We start from the raw sequence: 26108 nt of genomic DNA, 5'->3' as shown, positions 1-26108 counted from the left end.
CTAAATATTTTTTCAAAACCTTACTTACTACCACTATATATTCTTTGGCAAAGCATCTGTTCACATCTTTTGCCTATTTTTCTTAAACTATGGATGTTTACTTTCATATTAAGAACTCTTTGTTTATATTTTTTATTATTTATTTATTTATTTATTTTGTCAGTCATGGGGCTTGAACTCTGGGCCTGGGCACTGTCCCTAAGCTCTTCCGCTCAAAGCTAGTGCTCTACCACTTAAGCCACAGTGTCACTTCTGGTTTTCTGGTGGTTAATCGGAGATAAGACTATCATGGACTTTCCTGCTCCAACTAGCTTGAACCATGATCCTCAGATCTCAGCGTCCTACGTCACCGGCACCTGGCTTCTCTTTAGTTTTAAAGGTGTTCAGATGATTCATCCTTCAGTTTTCCAATTTCCACAAATAAAAAGTCATGCCTATTTTATCTTTTAGTCCTAGGACCTTTTACACATTAATCCATTTTTAATTCTCAGTCTGTTAATTCTGACATCCTGCTACCCCTGACTCTAGTTCAGCTACATTTTTTTCATTTCTTCAAACTGTTTTTCTCTGTGTAGTATGTTTTATAAACTACGATTGTGTTGAAATTCAGACATGTTGGACTAACAAAAAGAAATCCCAGTAAACAGATAAGGTTTAAGCAATAGTGTAGGATGGTCTAAGGAAATACAAAACATTCAGTAGTCTGAAGACTACAGAACATTCGTTTGCAGTCTTTTGGTGAGCCTGTCCCTGGAGAGTGAGCTTCATTAAAGCTTCCTGGTTCTTCTCCCACCTTAGGAGTGACCGTTTATCTACAGGCAGCTGAACTTCGGTATTTTCTTTTTCCTGAATAGATTACTCTGGTAATACCCTATCAGGTTAGGTTTGTATAGTATAATACCAGAATCATTTGGCTTGGGTTCATATCTCCTGGCACAGAGCTCCTATAGCCCTTGGAATTTCCTGAATGATAGGAGTGGGTTTAAAATTTTTTATAATGAGCCCCTTGCAATCACACTTGAGTTTATACTAATGAAGTGGCAGAGTGGAGACCCTAAATGGTACAGAGCCTTGGAATGAGCCTGGGCTCAGGACTAAATAATTGAAGAGTAGAACTTTCAGTCCTACCCATCAACCTCTAAGAAGAGTATAGGTAACCTGGAGATTGAGCTCAACAATGAAATTCAGAGAGTTGCCAAGGTGGTAAATAGAGCTAGGTATCAATAGCTCATGCCTATAATCCTAGCTACTCAAGAGGCTGAGGTCTGAAGGATATCAGTTTGAAGCCAATCATGGTAGAAGAGTCAGTGAAACTATCTCCAATTAACCAGGGAAAATGTTGGAGGTGTGGCTCAAGTGATACAGCATCATCTGTGAGTGAAAAAGTTGAGAACAGGAAGCCCTGGGTTCAAGCCTCATACCAGCACACACACACACACACACACACACACACACACACACACACACACACACACACACACACACACACACACACACACACACAGCTGTGCTGGAAAAGTGTTACACTTAACTCCATGTGGACAGAAGCTTCTGAGTCAAAATCTTCCAGGCCTTCCTCTTGTACTTCATTAAGTTGATCACTTTCATTATAACTAGCAAGGATATATAAATAAGGTTTATCTCAGAATTGTGTGAGCTGTTCTAGCAAATATTTGAACCTGAGGTGGGGGTTATGGGAACATCAGACTTAGAGTCAGTCAGCCGTATGAATGGCTGAGAATGTGCAGCTGTTATGTTAAATGGAGACAATCTTGTGGGAGTAAACCCTTGAAAGTGTAGACTCTAACATTAACTCCAGGTTGTTAGTGTCAAAATTGAATTGCATTACTGGACACCTAGTTGGTGTTCAGAGACTGAGAGAGTGGATTGTCGGTGTCTGAAAGCTCCTTACTCTTATGAAATAGTTTCTCCAAAGGAAGAGCTGGCTAACAACAGAATTGTCTGACATATTTTTAAAATGCTTCATTTCCCCTTCTCTTGAAAGATGCAACAAACCATTTTTCCTCCAATATTCACTTGAAACAATCTGACAGAGCACTCAGAGGTGAGCTGAAATGCTGGGGCACTGATGGCACTAGATTCCCTGGAACTTTGAGCTCCTAGCAATTCATCAACTATAGTATCTTAGGCCATTTTTTCTATAACAGAATACCAAAGATTGAATGATTACTCACAGGAAAAAAAAGTTTTATTTTACAATTCTGATTGGATAATTCTATCTAGCAAGTTCTTTGTGCCGCTTTGCCCTGCTTTAGCACATGACATCAAACAGAAGGGCAATACAGAGGAGAGATGGAGCTGGAGGGAAATATGGTTGTGCTGAGGGCCGTGGCAGGTGAATCAATGAGGAAGGTTGGCACAGATGATTTTTATGTGACTAGTGTTGAGCCAGAACGACGAGGAGACATCATGACATGGTTTGTAGGAAGATATTTGGTTCGCCTCAGTTTGCCACAGTTTGAGGATGGTCCACGTGGTTTGACCTGAGGGTCTTGCTGTGTCAGTAATACTTGTCTCAGACCTTTCCAACCTTCCTGCCAACACATCCTGAGTGAAGGGATTTCAAGTGGGTGACCAGAGCCTGCTGGAGGCCCACAGGAGGCAGAAGGAGTTGTGGACCTTATACAGATGACTCATACTGTACCACCACTCTAGGAGGCGCAGATTCTTGTGGAGGCACAAGGTCGTCTTGGCTAGCTGGTAAAGCAGCTGATTCCAGTACCACATCTGTGGACATCATGGGCACATCCTCTGCCTGGATCTCAGGAGCAGGTGCTGTGTGAAGCCCCAAATCTAAGCACAGAAATAGATGCATTGTTAATGGAGGGAGCAAGGAGACCCTCAAGGAGAGTTAAGGTCTTCCTAGAGAGTAGGTGCTATCTGTAATAGAAGACCCACAATAGGATGTCTTCCCTGATTGGGTTTTACTAGTAGTTACTGGCCAATCACCAGCCTGGGATTCTCATCCCATAGGAGATCTGTTTCCATCCCTCCTCACATATTCTCAGGCACCTACCTAAGAACTCTTCTCTGTTTTTGTCTGCCTCCTTGGTCTCCTGCTCCTCCAGCTGGGTGAGGAGAAGGTGTACACGGACTGTCAGGTCTGCAGAGGGCATGTTGAGAAGCACATAGGCCATCAGCTTATTCAGGTTGGTCAGGTCATTGGGCTGGCAGAAATCCTCAGGGTACTTGTCCAGCCACATGGAGAGCATGGAACACAGGGTGCTGTGTGCAGTTGGATAGGAAGCAGAGTGACAGCCTGCTCGCTTCTTCCCAAGCCCCTTGCTGGGGGTGGGGTGGGATGTCCCATGCAGACTGCCCACCGCATGCACAGACTTGCATGTTAGGAAGAGGGAAGACTCTCATATGAGGAGAAGGCTGGCACGCTCTCCCTCCCTCCCTCCCTCCCTCCCTCCCTCCCTCTCTCTTTCTCTCCCTCCCTCCCTCTCTCTCTCTCCCTCCCTCCCTCCCTCCCTCTCTCTCTCTCTCTCTCTCTCTCTCTCTCTCTCTCTCTCTCTCTCTCTCTCTCTCTCTCTCTCTCTCTCTCTCTCTCTCTCTCTCTCTCTCTGTGCCAGTCCTGGGGCTTAAACTCTGGGCATGGGTGCTGTCCCTGAGCTTCTTTTGCTCAAGGCAAGCACTCTACCAGTTGAGCCACAGAGTTTCCTGCCTGGGGTGGCTTTGAACCAACATCCTCAGACCTCAGCCTCCTGAGAATAGCTAGGATTACAGGCATGAGCCACTGGTGCCCAGCCAAGGAGAAGCCTCTCTACAGCACCCATTGGAGGATGTTTCTTAGAAAGCCTTTCTAGGATTGTTTCCCCATAAGGCTTTTAGCTCACAGCCTCTCCTCTGTTCCCTGACTTCCCCTGACTTTCACTCCCCCCCCCCCCCCCCCCCCCCCGCCTCCTGGCACGTTTCCATGCCTTTAGATGAAGCCTCAGGCCCCACCACAAGTGATGTGCTACCCAGAGTTTCCCACCTTCCAAACCAAGCCCTAATACTTAACCCATTCTTCAAGGAGAGCCCTTCCCTTTGTCACAAATTCCACTCACTTCTTTATTTGTTCATCCTCTTCACAGTCAGGTTGGAAATATGCATATCTATGGGAAGAGAGGAGGAAGTCATCTTTTTACTCTCCTGTTTTTCTGACCTGACAAGATAGCTATGTGGGCTGGCTAAATCAAGGATAGGAATGTGAATTTTGGAAGGTTGGGAGATTTATCTGCACAGTTCCCTGAATTTTACACTAAGGGACTTGGAATGTCTCTTCCCAAAGTACATGCTTCATCTGTTTGTGCAGGGAGGCGGTCCATCATGATCCTTCCCTGATGGTTCTCAGGAGACACAGGGCCTCAGCCCATACCTACTCTGTAGCCCTTTCTCCAGCTACAGCTCTTTTTTTTTTTTTTTTTTTCAGCTACAGCTCTTGAGAGGCTTCCTGGATTGGTTTGGGAACCTTGCTAACTTATGGCCAATGTAGTATCATAGAGCCACAAATAAAAGAGACCTTAGGCAGAGTCCTGTTTCTTTTTGTTGTTGTTTTTTGTTGGTTGTGGGGCTTGAACTCTGGGCCTGAGCACTGTCCCTCAGCTCTTCAGATCAAGGCTAGTGCTCTACCACTTGAGCTACAACACCACTTCTGGTTTTCTGGTTGTTTATTGGAGATAAGAGTTTCACGGACTTTTCTTGCCCTGGCTGGCTTTGAACCATGATCCTCAGATCTCAGCCTTCTGAGTAGCTAGGATTACAGGCATGGCAGAGTCCTGTTTCTAAGGAAGTAAACTGTCCCCTACAAGAGACTCATGGTCCTGGGCCAGCCTACTTCAAAGAAAGAGGCTTGGGAAAGCATTTCCTGCTACCATCCCACTTTTATTTGAGAAGATCCAACTGAAGTGAACAGGGTATTTTCTGGACTTAATCAGGAGGATAGCAACATCACTTTGGTTTGAAGATGGGGTGCTCACCTTTTAAACAGAAGATCCAATACTTGCCCTGTTGTGGTAAACCTTCTGTAAGTAACCAGGAAGGCAGGGACAAAAAAGGGATCCTCCTTCTGGTGAAGAGGTACCAGGAGGTTGACCATCTTCTCCAGCATGCCTGGCTCCAGGGTACTCACTCTATGGTGCTCTTCCTGGGTTGGGACTGACTCTTTTTCATTCTGAGGTGGGATAAGAACAGGTAGTTCAAAGATGGAGAGGGTAGCACACCTCAAATTCACTTGCTGTGATTCAATTAAGTGGAAACTGCACAGAATTACTCTTCACAGGAAGCCTACAAACTCAAGAGTGGGGCTGGGAATATGGCTTAGTGGTAGAGTGCTTGCCTAGCATGCATAAAACCCTGGGTTTGAGTCCTCTGTATCACCTAAACAGAAAAAGCCAAAAGTGGTGCTGTGGCTCAAGTAGTAGAGTGCTAGCCTTGTGCAAAAAGAAGCTGAGCAGGCCCCAGTACTGGCAAACAAACAAACAAACAAACAAAAAACCAACTCAGGAGTGTTCTAGGGTTGGTTGGAGTGGCTGTCAGGTAAGTTACCTAGGCTGAATATACTTGCTACACAAATATACCATTTGTGTAGCGCCTGAGGCGCTCGAGTCAGGGGTGAGCAACGATCCATCAACACCAGGCTTGAATGAAGCGCTCCCACTGGGGTTTCCTGAGACCTGAGTCTCGGACCTTGAGATACAACAGGAGAACATCCTTGTTCAAGATTGCTCTCCAAGTGAACTGGCTGCTGTTGACTTTAGAATGTGTTGCTTGGCTACCAGGATTCCATGTTCAGTTGGCCCCATACTTAAAGAAGTAGAGTCACTCCTCCATTTCCCCTTACCTGACCTCTTCCTCACATAAGGCCTCCCCAAAGGACTCAATGGCTGCTGAGATTTCCCCTCCCACATCACCATGCACGTATGGTTATTATTAACAGCTCACCTTGTGCAATCCCATCGACCTCTGCCAAACCTGGCTACAGGCAGTTTCTGTAAAAAGGAGACAGACCCTTGTTTCTTACCTTTTCTGTGATCCTTGACAAGTTGTTTTACCTTTCATGGTCCCTTTCACCCCACCCATTCTTTCACCTTTATTCTAATATATGTGTCTTAAGGTATTGTTAGGTTTCTGTATCCTTAAACACCTCATTACCTCTAAAACCCATTGGCTGGTGTCCACATTAGCTAATGTATAAACTCAGGGATACATCAAAGGAAGTGAGTGAATAGCACATTACTCTGAGGGTCAAGCTTGTAGATAGATACAAATGTCCCAAAGGAACTTTATTGAATTAAACTTGACTTTTTTACCAATATCTATAATCACATGATCAAACTCAATATCACATAAATTACTTTACCAGTTCTCACTTATACAATGTACATCCCAAATTTGAGAAAAATAGCGTTGTCAACTGAATTGTACATTGTCTCAATACTATTGGATGAATACCTCAGTTTCATGCTATTGACTATAATCTTCATTTAGTTCTAGCACATACTGGCTTCCTGTGCATGACATAAAAGATATTGAGTGTTTTCTAGCAATAGGATATTCTATCTTATATAACATCATGTAACCTGGATCATCACTTCTCAACCTATTTAGTAACTATGATTACTAGCACGAGCCACCAGAGCCCAGCTTCTATATTATTTTTTTCTTTAAAGGGAGAAGGTCTTGCTATGTTACTCAGACAGCCCTGATGGAATAAAGCAACCTAGGGGACTTCACCTAACAATTCAGTGGGACCACAGGTATTTGCCACTGGATTTTATTAATATTATAGCAATATTTAACAATATTATATAAACTTCAAAATGCTTTTAAATAAAATGATAATATGTATGTGTTGATGTATTTAATTTCTTAAATATATTAATATAAGAATCTACTATTTCATTTTAATATATCTATTATTTTATATAAATGTATATTTATATGTGTGTATAATTCAAACAATGGCTTAAAATAAAACATCTCAGAACAATGAAATATAGAACTTGACTGAAGGGGAGATGACTTAGTTATGCAATTATAACTTGAGGTGACTTTCCATTGTTTTATGTTTCTTTAGCTTCAGGGATGTTCCAAGATCCATCCATAAAGGGAAGGTTATATTATAATTGGAAATTGTGCTGTTTTATTGGCATGGAATACCAAATTTGAGAGTCTCAGATATTTAGATGAGCTAGATAGTAAGGGAAGTATAATGTGAAAAAGAAATCATTGTGAAGGTCTTCATTTAGGTCTTCTCAACTCTGGCTTGAAATATGGACAAGGGGTAAGCTCCAAACCATCCCCACTAAGCCTATAACAGAGCCTCAGTTCACACCAGCTGCAGGAGAGATAGAATTTACCATTATTCCTCAGCCAAGTTAACTGCCTTATTTATACCCCATGTAACATTTTCAGCCAGAAAGAGAGTACTTATATAATGGTGGTCCCTTATGATCATATCACCTAGTGATGTTAGAGATCGCTGTCTTTCTTTAAGTATATATGATGATATCCATATTATAGCACAATTCTAAGAATGTAGCCCCATTGTAACTGACATGACTGTTTATCTATGTGCCTGTATATAGATATGTTTATTTGTACATATGTACTTCCTCCTGATATTTGAGTTGAGCAATAAATGTGATGATAAAAAAAAAGAGGTAAGCAGGTGCATGCGAAAGAAAAGAGAACTCTGCTTCTTAGTAACTAAGCTAGTGCCCTGAGAACAAGAACTCATTCACAAGAGAAAGGTATTAAACCACTCCTGAGGGATCTCTCCCTTTGACCCAAACACCTGTTTCTAGGCCCCACCTCCCAGCATTGCTGTATAGAGGAAATAAATGTCAACATGAGTTTTGAGAGCTACTCAAGCCATAGTATACAATTTATGTTTCCCTACCTGGTAATGATTTCCTCAGAGTTAAAAAAAAAAAGTTCTAATAAATATATAGTCATTGATTTATTTATAAAGTATAGGGTGTTGTATTTATTTATAGAGTATAAGGTGACATTTTAATACATGAATACAATGAATAATAATCAGATTAGGGTAACAGGAAAATCTGCCACTTTGTGCTGGAAAAAAAAAATCCCAAATCTTCTCCAAAGCCAGACATGATGGCAAACATCTGTAATCCCAGCACTCAGTTTGATGCAGGAGGATGGCTCATAGGAAGGCAGCCTAGACTACATAGTAAAACCGTGTGTCAAAATCAAAATACTCTCTACAAGCTACTTTGAAATAGTCCATTGATTAATCAACATAAGTATCCTACTGTAGTATATAAAACATTAGATCTCGTGTGTGAGTGTGCATGCGCGCGTGCCATTATTGGGGCTTGAATTCAGGACATGGGGGCTCCCCTTAGTTTATTTGCTTGAGGCTGGTGCTCTACCACTTGAGCCACAGCTCCACTTTTGGCTTTTGGTTGTTTAATTGAAGATTAGAGTCTCATGAATTTTCCTGCCTGGGTTGGCTTTGAACTTCAATTCTCAGAGCTCACCCTCCTGAGTAGCTTGGATTACAAGCACAGGCTCCCAGCTTAGAACACTGGATCTTATTCTTCCTATCTAACCATACCCTACATCTGTGTCCATCCCCATAGCAGACTGTGTTTTACTGCTCTGGTAAGTATGATTCTCTGTATCTGTCACTTTAATTGGGGGGGGACATGATTTGTACTGTGATCTTAGTTTTTTTGATTGATCTAAGACTTGTTGACCCCCCCCCACCCTTTTTTAGCTTTTTAGTTCCTGTTTGGATTAAATGGTGACTTTGAAGCTATTTACATGCTAATATGGAAATTAGAAATCCTAGATATATTAATTTTTAAGTTGTTCATGAGATACTCAAATGGAGCTGTCCATAATAGCAAAGGACACTGATGTGGCTTTCAGTAAGCTGGAGTTCCAGGCAAAAAGAAATATGAGTATATAGAGCTAGGGGTATAGCATGCCTCAAGTGGTAGACAGCTCATGTAGCAAGCATGAAGCTGAGTAACCCTTCTCCGCTCTCCATCTAAAATCAGGGAGGGAAAACGTGTACAAGTAGTTGACAAAGTCATAGAATGTATGAAGGTGTATGGGGATGAGCTAAAGACAGTCCTGGGGAATTTTCTACATTAAAGGGGAACATACAATATTGAACAATATGTTGTCACCTTCTGATAAAATGAACTTTTTCCTAGTGCCCTTTATTGCTCTCATACATTTGTCAAAGTTCATTACCTTTTACTCTTTTACACCTACACCTCCCACACCCCAATTAACTGAAGCAATTATATTATATAATCTGCTCATCCTGGGGCATTTTTAAAGATGTAGACATGTTAACAGTTGAATAAAATATTTCAGACTATCTTTGAAATAAGGTTCTAGAAGTTGTTCAGTAAATCTTTCACACAAAGATATTTGTATTTAATCAGCAATCCAGAAGGAGTTCTCAGTACCAAATTCTAAACTTCCAAAAATAGAATTAAAAATTGAGATGCTGGAAGATTCCAGGAAACAGTAACATTTCTACATTGGACAGAAAAGGCTGAAGGGACACATCTGCCAAACTTTATATTATAATGAAGTCACTTTGTACTGACATAGCCTTAGTGCATAGGAGAATGTTTGCAGGGACTTTTAATCAGATAAAAATAGGACTGTTGTTTTCCCTATACCAATTAACATAGTTGACACTTGGCCAAATCTGCTCTGGACACAGTAGGGGATGTACAGTTTGTCCTGATTCTGTGGGAAATGAAAAATGCAAGTCTTGGCACAAGAAAAATAATATGTGAGCCTAAAAAATGTCGTCAAATATAGAAGTCAAATTAAACAAATTGATTTACTAAAAGGCAATGTATGCTTTCGAGAGAACAAAGCAGGAAGAAAAATGCTCTGGAATGCATTAGGAACCTTGAGTTTAACTATTAAATGCTACATGTTAATAAATAAACATATTTGATGAGGAAACATTTCGGTAAAATCCAATTTTCCTTATTGTGAGTTTAAGAAAGGAATAGGTAAAGCATGTAAAGCATATAAAAACTAAACTTTTCATCACAGGGAGACTACTTAGATGCCATCTAGGCTAATTCTTTGAGTTATAGGAGGAATGCTATATTGCTATATTATCCTATGAGAAGTTTGCCATGTAGCCTTTGTTTCATGGACATAAAACTATAGAGGTACACCAAAACTACAGTGACAATTCAAATAACCAGAGTGCTTGAAATTAAGTTATTCTAGTTCATTTAAAATTTCTGGTCAGCAAGAGTTATAAAATCAAAGTCTTTTTATATTTTAACTTTTTAAAATATTTACCTAAGATGTCTTCACTCATAATCTGACTTTTGTAAGTAGTAGGTTTTGAGAACATGAAAATCCTGAGGCTTGAACTCAAGTGCTGACCCTGAGAGTTTTTGCACAAGACTAGCACTCTATTTCTTGAACCACAGCTTCACTTCCAGCTTTTTGGTGGTTAATTGGAGATAAGAATCCTCATAGTCGGCTGGGAAGGTGGCTCAGTGGTAGAGCGCTTGCCTTGCATGCCTGAGGCCCTGGGTTCGATTCCTCGGCACCACATAAGCAGAATAAAAAAGCCAGAAGTGGCGCTGTGACTCAAGTGGTAGAGTGCTAGCCTAGAGCTGAATAGCTGAGGGACAGCACCCAGGTCCAGATTCAGGCCCCACGACCTGACCCCCCGCTGCCCCCCCCCAAAAAAAAGAATCTCATAGACTTCTTGCCCATGCTGGCTTCAAATCGTGATCCTCAGACCCCAGCCTTCTGAGCAGCTAATATGACTGACATGAGCCCTGGCACCCAGAAATAGATTATTTTTTGACAACAAAAATAGCACATTTTTCTGGCCGGCAGTGGCTCACACCTGTAATCCTAGCTACTCAGGAGGCTGAGATCTGAGGATTGCAGTTCAAAGCCAGCCTGGGCAGGAAAGCGTGTGAGACTCTTACCTCCAATTAACCATCAGAAAACAGGAAGTGGTGCTGTGGCTCAAGTGGTAGAGCGCTTGCCTTGAGCTGAAGAGTTGTGGGACAGTGCCCAGGCCTAGACTTCAAAAAAAAAAGAGCACATTTCACATGGTTCAACTGGAATCATGAAAGTAAATAGATTGGGTCTTTGAATATCATAGGAGAATGTAAATTCATCACTGCAAAGAGCATTTTATATTGCTTAATGTTGCAAGAGACTATAAGCAAAGTGTTTCGACTCCAAGAAATATCCTGAAATATATTGCTGAGATTAACACTAGCCAGCCTCTTGCGTGGACCTCGGTGATCTTCACCTCATAAAATATAGGCCTTTGTGGCCCCTTTCCACAATGAATGGGAGCAGTCTCTGCAACCAATAGAACCTTGAGGATATAATGGTGGGTGGGTGGTTTCTGAGGCTGGAATCATAATATATATTGCAGCTTCCACTTTCTTCTTTCTTGGCTCTGTCACTCAGGCAGCAAACCATGATGAGAACACTCAAGCCATCTTTTGGAAAGGTCCATGTGGCAAAGAGTGTAGGCTTCTGCCAACAGCCTGCACTAACTTGCCAGCAGTGTGAATAAGCCATCTTGGAAGCAGATCCTCCAGCACTATAGTCATGCGAACTAGAAACCCTGACCAATATTTCACTGCAACCCCCTGAGACATTTGCAGACAGAAACTACCCAGCTACACTGTTCCTAAATCTCTGGCCTGCAGCAACTATGTGCTACATTGTTGTTTTAGAAGCACTAAATTCTGTGAGAATATGTAGAACAGAACTTTAAATATGTGTACTTTACATATTTATATCTATACATTATAAATTTATTTGTATTACATTTATATAATACATTTGTAAGATATTAATATAAATATGTCACATATTTATAATCATATATAACATCTTTATTAATTAAATTTTATGTGAGTGATCTATTTTATATGTACAGTAATACATAGGATGTATATATGTATGTATTCTATGTGTATAGATGTATATAAGTTTACACAACACACACACAAACATATATACACACACACACATACACACTAATACATAGGGTATATATAAGTATGTCTTAGTTTCTTAGGGCTTCTGTGACAAATTGCCACAGATGTGGTGACTAAAAACGATGAAAATTTACTCATATTTCTAGAGGCCAGAAGTATAAACTCACGGTATTCACAGGGCCACACCGACTTCAGAGCCTCTAGCAGAAAATCTTTCTTTGCCTCTTCTATCTTCTGCTGTCTCCAGACATCCCCTAGCTGTGGACAGACTTGGTTCTGCCTCCATTTTTATGTGGCCTTATCCAACTTGCTATTCTAGGATGATCTCATGTTCATATGACATGATGTGCTCGAGATCAAAGCCAAGGCCTCACATATGCTTAGCCACTAAACTATACTTCCAGCCCTAGGTCTTTAATTGCAAATGCAAAGACTCCTTTTTCAAATAAAGTCCCATTTACAGCCTCTGGAATGTGGACATGTCTCTTGAGGGGCACACCATTCATCCCTCTACAACCTATGTAAGTATGTGTATGTGTGTATGTGGTTCTATAATTTTCTATGTGGCCTCAAAGTGTCTTGAAGGCAAAATAATATTGACTACTAATAAAGATCTGATGAAGAGTGCTCTAGAGAGTTTAATTTGTTCAAGCTGCATTCTCTCTCTCTCTCTCTCTCTCTCTCTCTCTCTCTCTGTTTTTTTGTTTGTTTGCTTGTTTTGAGATGGGGGCATCTTGCCCAAGTGGACCTCAGACTCTTGGATTCAAGTGAACCTCCTGCTTGAGTGGCTGGGACTATAAGCAGATAAGCACATTCCACTGGGCTTGGCTGCATATCTTTCTTTTTTGGTGCCAGTCTTGAAGCTTGAACTCAGGGCCTGGGCGTTGTTCCTGAGCTTTTGTGTTCAAGGCTAGCGCTCTACCACTTCCAGATTTGGGGTAGTTAATTGGAGATAAGAGTCTTACAAACTTTTCTGCCTGAGCTGGCTTTCAACCGTGATGCTTAGATCTCAGTCTCTTGAGTAGCTAGGATTATAGGCATGGGCCACCAACATGTAGCTCCTTATATCTTTTTTTATATGGCCTTGGTGAGGACCTTCAGTTGTTTGGCCTTTCTCAGTGGGCAGGCCCTTTGCCTTAGTGTCTTTCCACAAGCAGAAAAATCCATGAATATAAAGCCCCAGGCCTCTTTTACACTCACACTCACCCTCCCTAGGGGAGGAGGAAAGATTTACCTGATAGATGAGTTCAGAGAAAAGAAACCAGCATGCTTGAAAAGCATAAGATTCGTGTAAAGTTAATGAGCCACATCTTCCAGTTTCGTATTTTGCCACTAATAAAGCTACATTTTTTTTTCTTTTTTTCCTTTTTGGCAGTTTGAACTCAAGGGCATCATGATTGCTAGGCAGGTTCTGTACTGCTGAGTCATGCTTCCAGCCCTTTTTTGCACGGATGATTTTTGTGATAGAGACTCCATTTCTGACCAAGCACATGCTTGGACTGTGATCTGTCTATATAGACTTCCTGTCATAGCTAGGGTAGGAATAGGAATCTACTATTGCACCCACTTCTTGGTAGAAAAGGGTTCTTGCAAACTTTTCTATCTAGGCTGGCCTCAAATCATGATCCTCACAATCACAGCCCTCCAGGAAGCTAGGGTTACAGGTATGAACAACTGACTCCAAGCAAAGTTCCTTGATTCTAATGTCTCTCAGCAGATTACAAAGGCAAGTAGAAACAAAGGCATTATTTAATAACATACATAATTCCCTTGTCATAATACTTAATAAAATATATTAAATGCATTTTTCCTTTCCCTTCCTTAAAAATCATTCTGTCTCAGGAATTATTCTTTATTGTAGAGATTTCCCAGTGACACCCAGATTTATTGGTTGAGATAGGTTTTGCAAAAGTTTTGCCTGAGTTGACCTTACACTGTGATCCAATCTCCATCTCCCAAGCAACTAGGTTTACAGACCTGAACTACATCAACCTTGTTTCATGGTTTTTTTTAAATTTTGGTGGTACTGGAATTTGAACTCAATTCCTCATGCTTGCTCAGCTTGTTTGTTTGACTGATGCTCTACTGGATTACACCTCCAGCCCAGCTTTTTGCTGGTTATTTTGGGGTCAGGGTCTCATGAGCTTTTCAGCCCAGGCTGACCATGAGCTGTGATTTTCTAGTTCTCAGTCTACTGAGAAGTTAGGATTACAGGCAAGAACAACAAGAGCCTAGCTGTATGTATGTATGTATGTATGTATGTAGATATGTATGTATGTAGGTGTGTATTTTTTTGCCAGTCCTGGGGCTTGAACTCAGGGCCTGGACACTGTCCCTGAGCTTCTTTTGCTCAAGGCTAGCACTCTGCCACTTGAGCCACAGTGTCACTAATGGCTTTTTCTGTGTATGTGGTACTGAGGAATCAAACTCTGGGCTTTATGCATGTGATGCAAGCACTCTACCAGTAAGCCACCTTTCCAGCCCATATGTATTTATTTTTAAGATGAGATTTTTTTTATTGTGAAAATACTGTACAGAGGGGTTACAATTACATGGGCAAGATAATGAGTACATTTCTTATCAAGCATTGTAGCCTCCTCCTTTGTTTCCCCTTCCCATCCCTTCCCATCCTCCCCCTCCCCCCTCCCACTCCTCCTTCCCCCTTAAGATGAGATTTTTTTATGTTGCCCAAGCTGGTCTGGACTGCTAGGCACAAGCTATCTTTCTGCTTCAATTGTCTCAGTAGCTGGCACTACAAGCCCACACCCATACCCAGCAAAATCAAACAATGATAACAATGCACTTTAGTGAAGAGTTATATGAATGTGGTCTCTGCCTTATTCTGGGGCTGTGAATAATTTTAAAAGTGAAACTGTGGATACCATGAGACTATTGTAGTTTGTGACCCTTCTTCATTTGTGAGGCTGCTGATCCAATTACATTCCTGAGAACAGGCTAAAATATTAATTAGGCCCAAGAGCTTGTTTTGGTAGGTAGCTGTACGAGATTACTTGAAAAGCTCCTTTCAAACATTTGTGATGGTGAGTCAGACATGACATAAAGTTCCACATATTGTATATCTATTTAAAGGTCATTTATGAAGCCAAACTTTTAGAAAGGTATGTTCTATCCTTCTATCTTGACAAATTTTCTTTTCAGCTTTTGCTTTGTTTTTCTATTTTCCATCTCTGAACCATCTTTAACATATCCTCAATACTGCAGAAAAAAATTTTAAAATGTAATGTACTGAAAATGTTCAAATGTAGTTTTTTCCATTAAAAAAGTAAAATGACAGGCCAGGCACTAGTGGCTCAGGCATATAATCTTATCTACTTAGGAGGCTAACATGGAGAGGATTGAGATTCTAGGCCAGCCTGAGTAGAAAAATCTGACATTGCATTTCTATGGAGAAAAGCCAGTTGAGGTTGTACAGATTGTCGTCCCAGCAATGAGGGGGAAGTCTAAAGTAGGCAGATGACAGTTCAAGTGAATTCCTTGGCAGGAAGGGAGACCCTATTCTAAGAATAGCCATTGAAAAACAGGGCTGGAGGTATGCTTCAGAGGTAAAGTGCCAGAAAATGTAAAGCCCAGAGTTTGAAGAATTGCAAACATTAATTAATCAAATAAATAAATACTAAAGTATTCAGCACTTGGAAGGCAGAGGCAGAGGCATCCTCAATTGGAAGTTAAGCTAGGTTACTGTGTCTAGTTAGATACCGTTCCCTTTCCATTTAAGGACAGAGGAGAAGTGATATAAAGAAGTGTTTCTCTGGGGTCTGAAAGCACGAGAATGGATGATACAGAACATATTGTCAGTGCTGAAAGCCCAGTAAGAGTCTGTCCTCAAGTTCTAGAGGAATCCATGTGTTATTTAGAAAATTCACTTTTTGTATTTTGATTCATGAGGCCTTCCAAGGCCAGGTGACCTTGCCCCAGGTAGAATGGTTATACCAAAAGATGATCACTGAAAGTCAGAAAAGTTATTTTTATTCTCATGTATGATTCATGGATTAAATAATAACATTGTCTGTGGTGATACAGTATAATAGAGTTATGACTTTGGAGAATAGTACTTCAGTTCACATCTCAGATTTGCCACTTTGTGTATAACCTTTGATGAATTACTCAACCTATTTTTGCCTCAGTTTCTTCATATGTAAAATGGGGGTAATAATAATGATAATTATCTTGAAGGCTGGGTGTGATGCTTTAAAACACCTGTCTGACAGAACAAAGAACCACATTACAGTATGCAGATCAGAGAAGTTCTGTAGAAGCTCTTACATGAAGCCACGGAAGCACTGTGTAAACCTAATTCACTCTTGGAAATGGCACAACAATTAACAATAATTATAATAATTTCAACCAGATTTGAATGCCTTCTGTGTGCCAAGCACAGCATTTGCATTATTTCATTTAATTCTCAGCCTTGAAAGGTAGGCATTATTCTCCATTCTCAGAGGATGAAACTGAAATTAAAGGATGCTCAGTAATCTTCTCAAAGGCACAGATAGTCATCAACAGAGTTGATAATGATGTTTTCTAAGTCCTAAGCCTGTGCTCCCTTCATGTGATTCTTGATAGACCAACCATATCTATTAATAATAAATTCCTGGTTCTTAGATCACAGAGTACAATGGTACTGTTATTTGTGGGGAGGAAAAAAATATCAGTAAGTTGTAATCACCAACTTGAACTCCCTAAGGGCATAGATATTCAACAAGAATTTATCCAACCAGTGATGACTAATCCAACCACATGCTAGAAAAATTTAAAAAATTCTACTCACATGAAATAGTTCACACCTGTAATCTCAGACACTCAGAAGGTAGAAATGGGGAGTATCACAGTTGAAGTCCAGCTTGGGTAAAATGTTAGTGAGACTTTATCTCAATGAATGTTGCCTCTCATCCAAAACTCATCAGCAGAAGTATTGAAATCCATACTGCATATGAAAAATAGCTGGAATAAAAGTAACTAGAATAAAAAGGGCTGGGTACAGAGTTCCAGTAGTAGAGCACATGGCCTGCCTCACAAGTAAGGGGCTCAGGGTTCAAAACTCAGTACCATAAAAAAATTTCACCCATTTTATGAATTTATACCCTAAAAAGGATTTGCTGAAGAAAAAAAATAAGAGCAAAATAAGTGGAGGCCTGGCTCATGCAGTAGAGAACCTGTCTAATACACACCAAGACCTGAGTTCAAATTCTAGAAAAAAGAAGAAAAAAAGAATGAATGAATGAATGAAGGGAAGAGAGGGAAAGAGAAAAAGTTTGTGCTCTTGACCCTGGACATCATACTTCCATACTCCATTCACAAAAGAGAGAAATGAGTTTGTATCTTAAGGCATAATTTTTTGTGGTTTTCTGTCTTTCTCATTTGTAGTTTTTCCCAAGAAGCAGAAAGATACACTAGAGTCTTCATGTAGTGTTGTATTTGGTAAAGTAAAGAGAACACTTCTCTATGACCTCTTCTTTTTTTTCCTTACCTCAAATATTATCTCAATTCTATTTTGTTTTTGTTTTTGTTTTTTTGGGTCTGGTCGTGGGGCCTGAACTCTAGGCCTGGGCGCTGTCCTTCAGCTCTTCAGCTCAAGGCTAGCGCTCTACCACTTGAGCCACAGCGCCACTTCCGGCTTTTTTCTTTTTGCTTATGTGGTGCTGAGGAATTGAACCCAGGGCCTCAGGCATGCAAGGCAAGTGCTCTACCACTGAGCCACCTTCCCAGCCCTCTATTTTGTTTTTTGAAGCCAAAGATATCTAGGCTTCTTTAAAAAAGAAAAAAAAAGATAATGTTATTGTTATTATTATTAAGGTATTGTACCTTGTGGTTACCAATTCGTAAGTCAAGTAATGAGTACATTTGACAGTCATGGGGCTTGAATTCAGGGCCTGGGTGCTGTTCCTGAGCTCTTCTGCTCAAGGCTAGTGCTCTACCACTTTGAACCATAGCTCCACTTTCAATTTTTTGGTGGTTAATTCGAGATAATCATGGACCTTCTTGCCTGGGTTTGCTTTGAACTACAATCCTCAGATCTCAGCCTCCTGAAGAGCTAGGATTAAGGTATGAGCCTCCAGTGCCTGGCAAGTTTCTTAAATATTTGGAAATATGCCAGCCAATCCCAGTTCATAAATACAACAGTAATTTCTCGAACAATGTAATTCTCTTAAAATGTTCTAATCAGCTATTTTGGGTTTGTTCTGTGATTTCTCTGTAGTCCATATAGTTCACTAATTGAATTCCTTTAAGGAGCCTAGGGTGTTTGCTTAGTGTACCAACAAAAGGTCAACTCACCAAATGTGACTTTCAACCCTCAAACGGATTTATTTCTGAACTGGAAAGAATCATACATCTGTTCCCTTTCAGAGCTTAATTTTTTATTTTTAATTTTTGCAACCTAATATCCAAAATATTCTAACCAGTTATTTATGGTTGAATCTTATGTTTTCATGTATAAATTAATTTCTTTTAAAGTTTGATTCACACACAAAATTGATTTAAATACATATTAGGGAATAGATAAAAAAGTTGAAGATGGAAGGGGAGAATATGATGAGAGAAAAAAGTATTGACTTTAAAATAGGACAAAACTTACCTTTAAGCTTTCTTACGCATTAAGCTGTTCAGCTAAGTAAAATCTTACAAAGAATACCCAAGGGTTTTCTCTTTTTTTCTTTCTTTTTTTCTTGTACTGGTACTGGGGCTTGAATTCAGCACCTGAGCACTATCCTTTAGCTTTTTCACTCAAGGTTGGTGCTCTACCACTTGAGTCACAGCTTCACTTCCAGCTTTTTGGTGGCAAATTGGAGATAAGAAGCTCATAGATTTTCCTGCCCTGGCCGACTTTGAACTATGATAATCAGAATTTAGCCTTCTAAATAGCTAGGATTACAGGTGTGAGCCAGAATTACCCACAGATTTTTAAGCAGCAAGAGTAAATCTTGAGGGGCTGGGAAGGTGGCTCAGTGGTAGAGCGCTTGCCTTGCATGCCTGAGGCCCTGGGTTCGATTCCTCAGCACCACATAAGCAAAAAGAAAAAAAAGCCGGAAGTGGCGCTGTGGCTCAAGTGGTAGAGTGCTAGCCTTGAGCTGAAGAGCTGATGGACAGCACCCAGACCCAGAGTTCAGGCCCCATGACTGGACCAAAAAAAAAAAAAAAAAAAAAAAGAGTAAATCTTGACAAAACCAAAAGGTAGTTTTCCTTATGATCTAACAAGATTATTTTACCTTTGCCATTAGCAAATTGATATTGCTAAAATAGCACATGGAAGAATGTGCCCAAATGTTCCCCCAATGGGAACAGTATGCATGATTCACACTCTGAGCAGTGACAGCATAGGATGTCTCCGGAGAAATGTACACAATTGCCAAATCATGTTGTTGGGGACCAGGATGTGCATGAATCTTCTACCTACTCTCAACTCATAGCTCCAAGAGATGTTGACACATTTATTTGTCATGTCTTTAGTCTGCAGTATATTGTAACATAAAGAACACACTGTGCAAGGCCAGAGGCTTGAGTTCTAATCTAGGCTGTGAGAGTTATAGTTTTGCAATTGTCACTTAATGTTAACTAGTGTCAATGTCCTCACTATAATTTAGAGTTAATTAAAAAATTTCCCTGGGGGCTGGGAAGGTGGTAGAGCATGCATGAAGCCCTGGGTTGGGTTCCTCAGCACCACATAAGAAAAAAGAAAAAAGCTGGAAGTGACGCTGTGGCTCAAGTGGTAAAGCGCTAGCATTGAGCTGAAGAGCTGAGGGACAGTGCCCAGGCCCAGAGTTCAGGCCCCATGACCGGACCCCCACAAAAAAATAAAATTTAAATTTAAAATTAAAAAAAATTACACTGATTGTTTCACAAATCTGTTGAGATAAGGATATGGCAGTGGAGTTTTTGTTTGTTTGTTTGTTTGTTTGTTTGGTATGAGTACTAGGGCTTGAATTCAGGGCCTCATGCTCTCCTTCAGCTTTTTTGCTCAAAGCTGGCATTCTACCACTTGAGATATGGCTCCATTTCTAGATATTGGCTGGTTAATTGAAGATAAGAGTCCCTCCGATTTAGCTGGCCTGATCCACTGGTGTGTGCTTTGTAAATGTAAAAAGCTAAGTATTCTATTGCTGCAGATTTTCCTACCTATACCTTCAGCTCTATTTGTGGCATTTTTTCCCTGAACATTTTCTTATTTTGAAAATTAAGAGCCAATCTAAGATAACCTCCAGTGGCTTCTCTCAAAAGCAAATCACTTGCTACTCTGGAGGCTGAGATCTGAAGATCCTGACTTGAAAGCCAGCCCAAGCTGGCTCTTATCTCCAATTAACCATCCAAAAGCTAGAAGTAGTGTTGTGGCTCAAGTGGTAGAGGGCCATCCTTGAGCAAAAAAGCTCAGAGACAGTGCCAGTACAAATACACAGAGAGAGAGAGAGAGAGAGAGAGAGAGAGAGAGAGAGAGAGAGAGCAAATTACTTAACCTCCAGCCTTTTTATAAATGAGAAACTAGAAGAGCTGAGAGACAGAGCCCAGGCCCAGTGCTCAAGCCCACGACTGAAGTAAGTAAGTAAATAAATAAATAAATAAGGAACTAGATTAAATTGTCGAGAAGCACATTTTTGATAAAGTTATACAGAAAAGAGGGTTTGCTTTTAGTTGCTGCTGGAATGAGAAGAACTCAGAGTCTACCTAATTAGATTTCTGACCCTTTGTCACAGCCTGCCCATTTTAACCTCCTGCAATTAATGTTGTAATTTCAGCCCTGTTACATTTCCAATATTCTCTAAGCAAGATTCACTCTACCACAAGGAATAAAGAAAAGCCATGGTATGTGTTAGATAGTTGTTCTGACCTCCCCCAGGATTTAAAATGCCAGGTAGCTCATCAATTCACTGTCTGAATCATTCTGAACTATTTGAGATGGAGCCAATTCAGCCCAACCGGTACCAATTTCCTTAAGACGGAAGCTAATCCTTAAGAAGTCATGTGAAATATCATGTGAAATACCTCAATAGCCCTTATGGAGTAGAGAATTACGCAGGCTCTCGGCCTTAGCGCCATCTTCCTAGAAACAACTGTGGAGGAAGAAGCGAATGCGCAGGCTGAACCACAAAAGAAGAAAGATGAGGCAGAGGTCCAAGTAAACTAGCATGTGCACCCGTCGAGGCTAGAGGCTCAGGGGGAATAAGGAACGCCATAGGCTGGGACGCTGAGTTGTTGGATTGCATGTCGCTGTGATTTCCCAGTGGATCCAGAACTTCCATCGCTAAGACCATCTCTGAAAGACATACCTTGCTCATAACCAAGCATCCCCTGGTGGTCCTGTGCTTGGGACCCGTGACATTCCTGACTAGTTCTGTTCATAGCTGTGGCCGAATGTGACGTGAGTACGATAAACCATCTCTTTTGCTGTTGCAGCTGAAGTTTCAAAAAAAAAAATTCTTCAGAAAACTATATAGGTAAATACCGAATGGGCAATTCTCCAAATTGTTGTCTGGGCACATTGCAGGATCTTTGATGTGACTTTCAGAAAGAATGACTCAGAGCTGGAAAAGCCACTTTTCATAAAGCATTTCTCAATGGACCAAACAAGAGAGACTGCTAAGGCAAGTTGGCTTCAGGATACACAAATCAGACATCACAGAGGATCAGAGCTGGAAACTTCTTACAAGTAAGAAGTCCAGAAAGATTGAGAGCTGCCCCAAATTAGGGATTCAAGCCGTGTGCTTGTGGCACAAGCCTGTAATCCTAGCTACTCAGGAAGCTGAGATTTGAGCGTGGCAGTTCAAAGCCAGCCTGGACAGTAAAGTCCATGAGATTCTTATCTCCAATTAATCACCAGAAAACTGGAAGTGGTGCCCTGGCTCAAATGGTAGAGTGCTGAAGAGCTCAGGGTCAGTGCCCTGGCCCAGAGTTCAAACCCTACAACTGACTAAATAAATAAATAAATAAATAAGGATTCATTAGAATCTCATTAACTAAACATTAGCTGAGCACTAGCTATGTATCAGGAGATAGACATGGGAAGGGAAATTGATCCCTATTCAAGAAGTAGAAGAAAACAAGTCAACAACCGCAGTGAGACTACTACAGAACCAGGACTCCAACTCTGTGACCAACTTCTTAAGCCATTGTCTGTGTCTCTATCTCAGTAGGCATCTCAAATTCAAAAGACAGAAATTTGGGCTGGGAAGGTGGCTCAGTGGTAGAGTGTCTGCATGAGGCCCTGGGTTCGATTCCTCAGTACCACATAAACAGAAAAAACAAGAAGTGGCACTGTGGCTCAAGTGGTAGAGCACTAGCCTTGAGCTGAAGAGCTGAGGCACAGTGTCTAGGCCCAGAGTTCAGGCCCCATGACCAACAACAACAACAACAAAAAGACAGAAATTCATAGAGGGGATTCATGGTCAATAAACACAAAAATATGTGTTAATGTCAACTAACCTCAGGTCTTTGGTATACATAGGTACTGATCTGTATTTCTTGAGGTCTTAAAGAGGACTCTATTACTTTTTCTTTTAGTGATATCAAGAGTTTGAACTCAGCAACTTGAAGCCCTTGCTAGGCTAGGACCATACCACTGAGTTATACCTCCTCCCCGGTTTTTCACTGGTTATTTTTTTTTTTTTTTTGGGTCCGGTCGTGGGGCCTGAACTCTGGGCCTGGGCGCTGTCCCTCAGCTCTTCAGCTCAAGGCTAGCGCTCTACCACTTGAGCCACAGCGCCACTTCCGGCTTTTTCTTTTTGCTTACGTGGTGCTGAGGAATCGAACCCAGGGCCTTGAGCATGCAAGGCAAGCGCTCTACCACTGAGCCACCTTCCCAGCCCCTCACTGGTTATTTTTTTAGGATCAGGTCTTCTTACTCCCACCTGTGCATTTGTCTTCCTTTAGGCTTCCTGATATTGATGGGATGACACACACATGCCAGTGTGTGCCACATGTCCAGGTTCCCTTCCCTGGGGCCAGTCTTGTAGACTTTTCATCCCTGGCTGGCCTGGCACCACAATCCACCCAATGTCAGCCTCCCCCGTAGCTTGTGATGAAAGATATATATCACTGTGCTTAGTCATAGGTTGAGCAGGGATACTCATGAACTTTTCTACCCAAAGTGACCTTGGACCATGGTCCTCCTATTCTGGCTCTCAAGTAGATAGGATTATAGGTGTAAGCCACTGACATCTGGCTATCCGACTCTGTTTTTTCTTTTTCTTTTCTTTTTTAAACATTGCTGGTACTGGGCCTTGAACTCAGAACCTAGGAGCTGTCCTTGAGCTTTTGTGCTCATGCTTGGTACTCCAACACTTGATCGACAGCTCTACTTCTGGCTTTTTGTGGTTATTTGGCGATGAGTCTCTCAATCTTTCCTGCCCAGGCTGGCTTCAAACTATGATCCTCAGATCTCAGCTTCCTGAGTAGTTAGGTTTACAGGTGTGAGCCACCAGTGCCCAGCCAGACTCTATTAGTAAGATTTCTTTTCACCAGTATTTAGAAAGACTTATAAAGAACGCCATAGAAATCATGAATGGAAAAGCTCTACAAAGAACAATAGCCAGCATCATCTTTGTTCTAACTTGAAGTCACATCAAAACCAGTCATGAAAAATTCCATTACCTACTGGCATACTTTTCAACCTACTTAAGAACAACAAAGAACAAAAAAGATTTTAATTAGCTGTCTGCTTAGGTTTCATTTTATTTTTTAGTATATAAAATACTGAAGAAATAAACAAATATTTCAAAGATCTGTACCATCATCTGGAAAAAGCAAAAACAAAAACAAAAGCCAAACAAAACCCTATGGCTAAACCTACAAAAACCTCATTTCTTCATTACTGGCAAGATTTAACATGATTTTTTTTTTGGGGGGGGGGGTCCGGTGGTGGGGCCTGAACTCTGGGCCTGGGTGCTGTCCCTCAGCTCTTCAGTTCAAGGCTAGCTCTCTACCACTTGAGCCACAGCACCACTTCCGGCTTTTTTCTTTTTGCTTATGTGGTGCTGAGGAATCAAACCCAGGGCATTGGGCATGCAAGGCAAGCGCTCTACCACTGAGCCACCTTCCCAGCCCCTAACATGATTTTTTTTTACATCCTTCCTAAACTTCATTGTGGTTTACAACTATAATGAAGTAAAACCAGCACATAAATCTAACCAAAAACTAGGAAATCATCATCCTCCAATCCTTATTTGATAAAATTCTGGCATTGCTAGATCTCAGATTAGGCTACTTTACAAGAAATCCAGTAGCTATCTGTTCACTCATCAAGTAAACACATTTTGAATACCTTCTGCATGACACAAGGGCCTAGGTATAATATGTAGAATACCACGACATAGAATAGGATTTCTCAAGGTATGCTTGAGAACCACCCTGCATCAGAGTCATCTGTGAGTTTCTAGACCCTAGTATAGATACACCACATCGGCTATAGTTCTGGGTTGCAAGCAACAGCAATCAAGTGGAGTCATTCAGGAAACTAAACAATTCACTGGAAGGACATCAGAATGAAGCAAAGTTTGGGCCAAGAAAACTTCAGAAGAACCACAACAAAAATCATACAGTATGATGACTTTTTAAAAAAAAAAATGTGGTTTGCATTCTGGCACTGTCACGGTCCTTAGTTATAGCCTTGTCATTGCATCATGACTCAAGATTGAAGGTTCTGAAACAGCTTCCACATAATGGCACCTAAGGCTAGGCCTAGGTGACTCTTCCTAGGATTTATGCACAAAGGGAGATTCTCAAAAGGGAAATGAGGATGAAGATGGCAAGTAGAGGTAAATGCTGATTAGTTAAGCATTGCAGCAAATGCCTGATTACCTAGTAAATAAACACCTCTGTGGGATAGGTTGATAATACCCAATGTTGTGTGTCAGGAAAAATGTCAGAAGGGAAGAAAGAAAAGAACGGAATTTAGGCTAATGCATTTTAGCTTTTCAAGAAGATTATTCACTAGACATAGTAGCATAGTATATTTTTAAACAAGCTCAAGAAGCACTGATGTAAAGAGTATTACCTCTACCCTGAAAGAGAGTTCCATCAAAATGGGAAGCAGTACAATCCTTTTTTTTTTTTTTTTGGTCCAGTCGTGGGGCCTGAACTCTGGGCCTGGGTGCTGTCCTTCAGCTCTTCAGCTCAAGGCTAGTGCTTTACCACTTGAGCCACAGCGCCACTTCCGACTTTTTTTCTTTTTGCTTATATGGTGCTGAGGAATTGAACCCAGGGCCTCAGGCATGCAAGGCAAGCGCTCTACCACTGAGCCACCTTCCCAGCCCCAGCACAATCTTATTCATGGAGCTAAAGAATAATTTTAAGGTCCTGACAAGATATTTCCCTCCAGACATTGTTCCAGCTTTACCCCTTGTCCTCATTAGCCATCCCTTCAAAAGAGAGTTTTTTTATTTTTGCACTATCTCTGAGCTTTTTCACTCAAGGCTAGTAAGGCTGGTGCTCTACCACTTAGAGCCACAGTATCACCTCTGGTTTTCTGGTGATTAATTGGAGATAAGAGTCTCACATACTTCTTGCTAGGACTGGCTTTGAACTGTGATCCTCAGATCTCAGCCTTCTGCATAGCTGGGATTATAGGCATGAAGCATCAGTACCAAGCAAAGATGAGCTTTTTTTTTGTTTTTTGGTTTTTTTAGGTTTTCTAAGTTAAAATTTTACTATATAGCCCAGGCTGGCCTGAAAACTTGCTATATAGCACTGTCAGGCTTTGAATTCACAGTCTGCCTCAACTTCATTAGTACTGGATAGCATGCATGTATTACCATGCCCTGTTCAAAAGTGATCATCTTCAGAAGAAGAGATCTTATGTTTATAGTAACAATTATAATAGACTATAAATGTATGCTCACATTTTTATGTTAAGAATTTAAGGGCTGGGAAGGTGGCTCAGTGGTAGAGCGCTTGCCTTGCATGCATGAGGCCCTGGGTTCAATTCCTCAGCACCACATAAGCAAAAAGAAAAAAGCCAGAAGTGGCGCTGTGGCTCAAGTGGTAGAGCTCTAGCCTTGAGCTGAAGAGCTGAGGGACAGCGCCCAAGCCCAGAGTTCAGGCCCTACGACCGGACCCCCCCCCAAAAAAAAGAATTTATGTTTACATAAAAGCAAGTTT

General features: G+C 41.0%; 1 protein-coding gene across 1 annotated transcript in view; it reads right to left on the bottom strand.

Moving 5' to 3' along the window:
• Positions 1–2191: 2191 nt before the first annotated feature.
• The window catches only part of LOC138836554 (uncharacterized), a gene marked incomplete at its 5' end in the record, with an annotated part of 177560 nt that continues 153643 nt past the window's right edge, over positions 2192–26108 (bottom strand). Inside the window, 6 exons of the mRNA XM_070035336.1 lie at positions 2192–2814; positions 3038–3246; positions 4074–4121; positions 4986–5179; positions 5586–5694; positions 5950–5996. Coding sequence (XP_069891437.1) covers positions 2642–2814; positions 3038–3246; positions 4074–4121; positions 4986–5179; positions 5586–5694; positions 5950–5996 — 780 coding nt within the window. The remainder of the gene's footprint in view (positions 2815–3037; positions 3247–4073; positions 4122–4985; positions 5180–5585; positions 5695–5949; positions 5997–26108) is intronic.

The sequence above is a fragment of the Dipodomys merriami genome, unplaced genomic scaffold, assembly GCF_024711535.1.
Source record: "Dipodomys merriami isolate MVZ:Mamm:240054 unplaced genomic scaffold, mDipMer1.0.p SCAF_25, whole genome shotgun sequence".
NCBI lineage: Eukaryota > Metazoa > Chordata > Mammalia > Rodentia > Heteromyidae > Dipodomys > Dipodomys merriami.
Note: the sequence above shows the minus strand (reverse complement) of the source record. Positions and strands in the feature narration are given on the sequence as shown.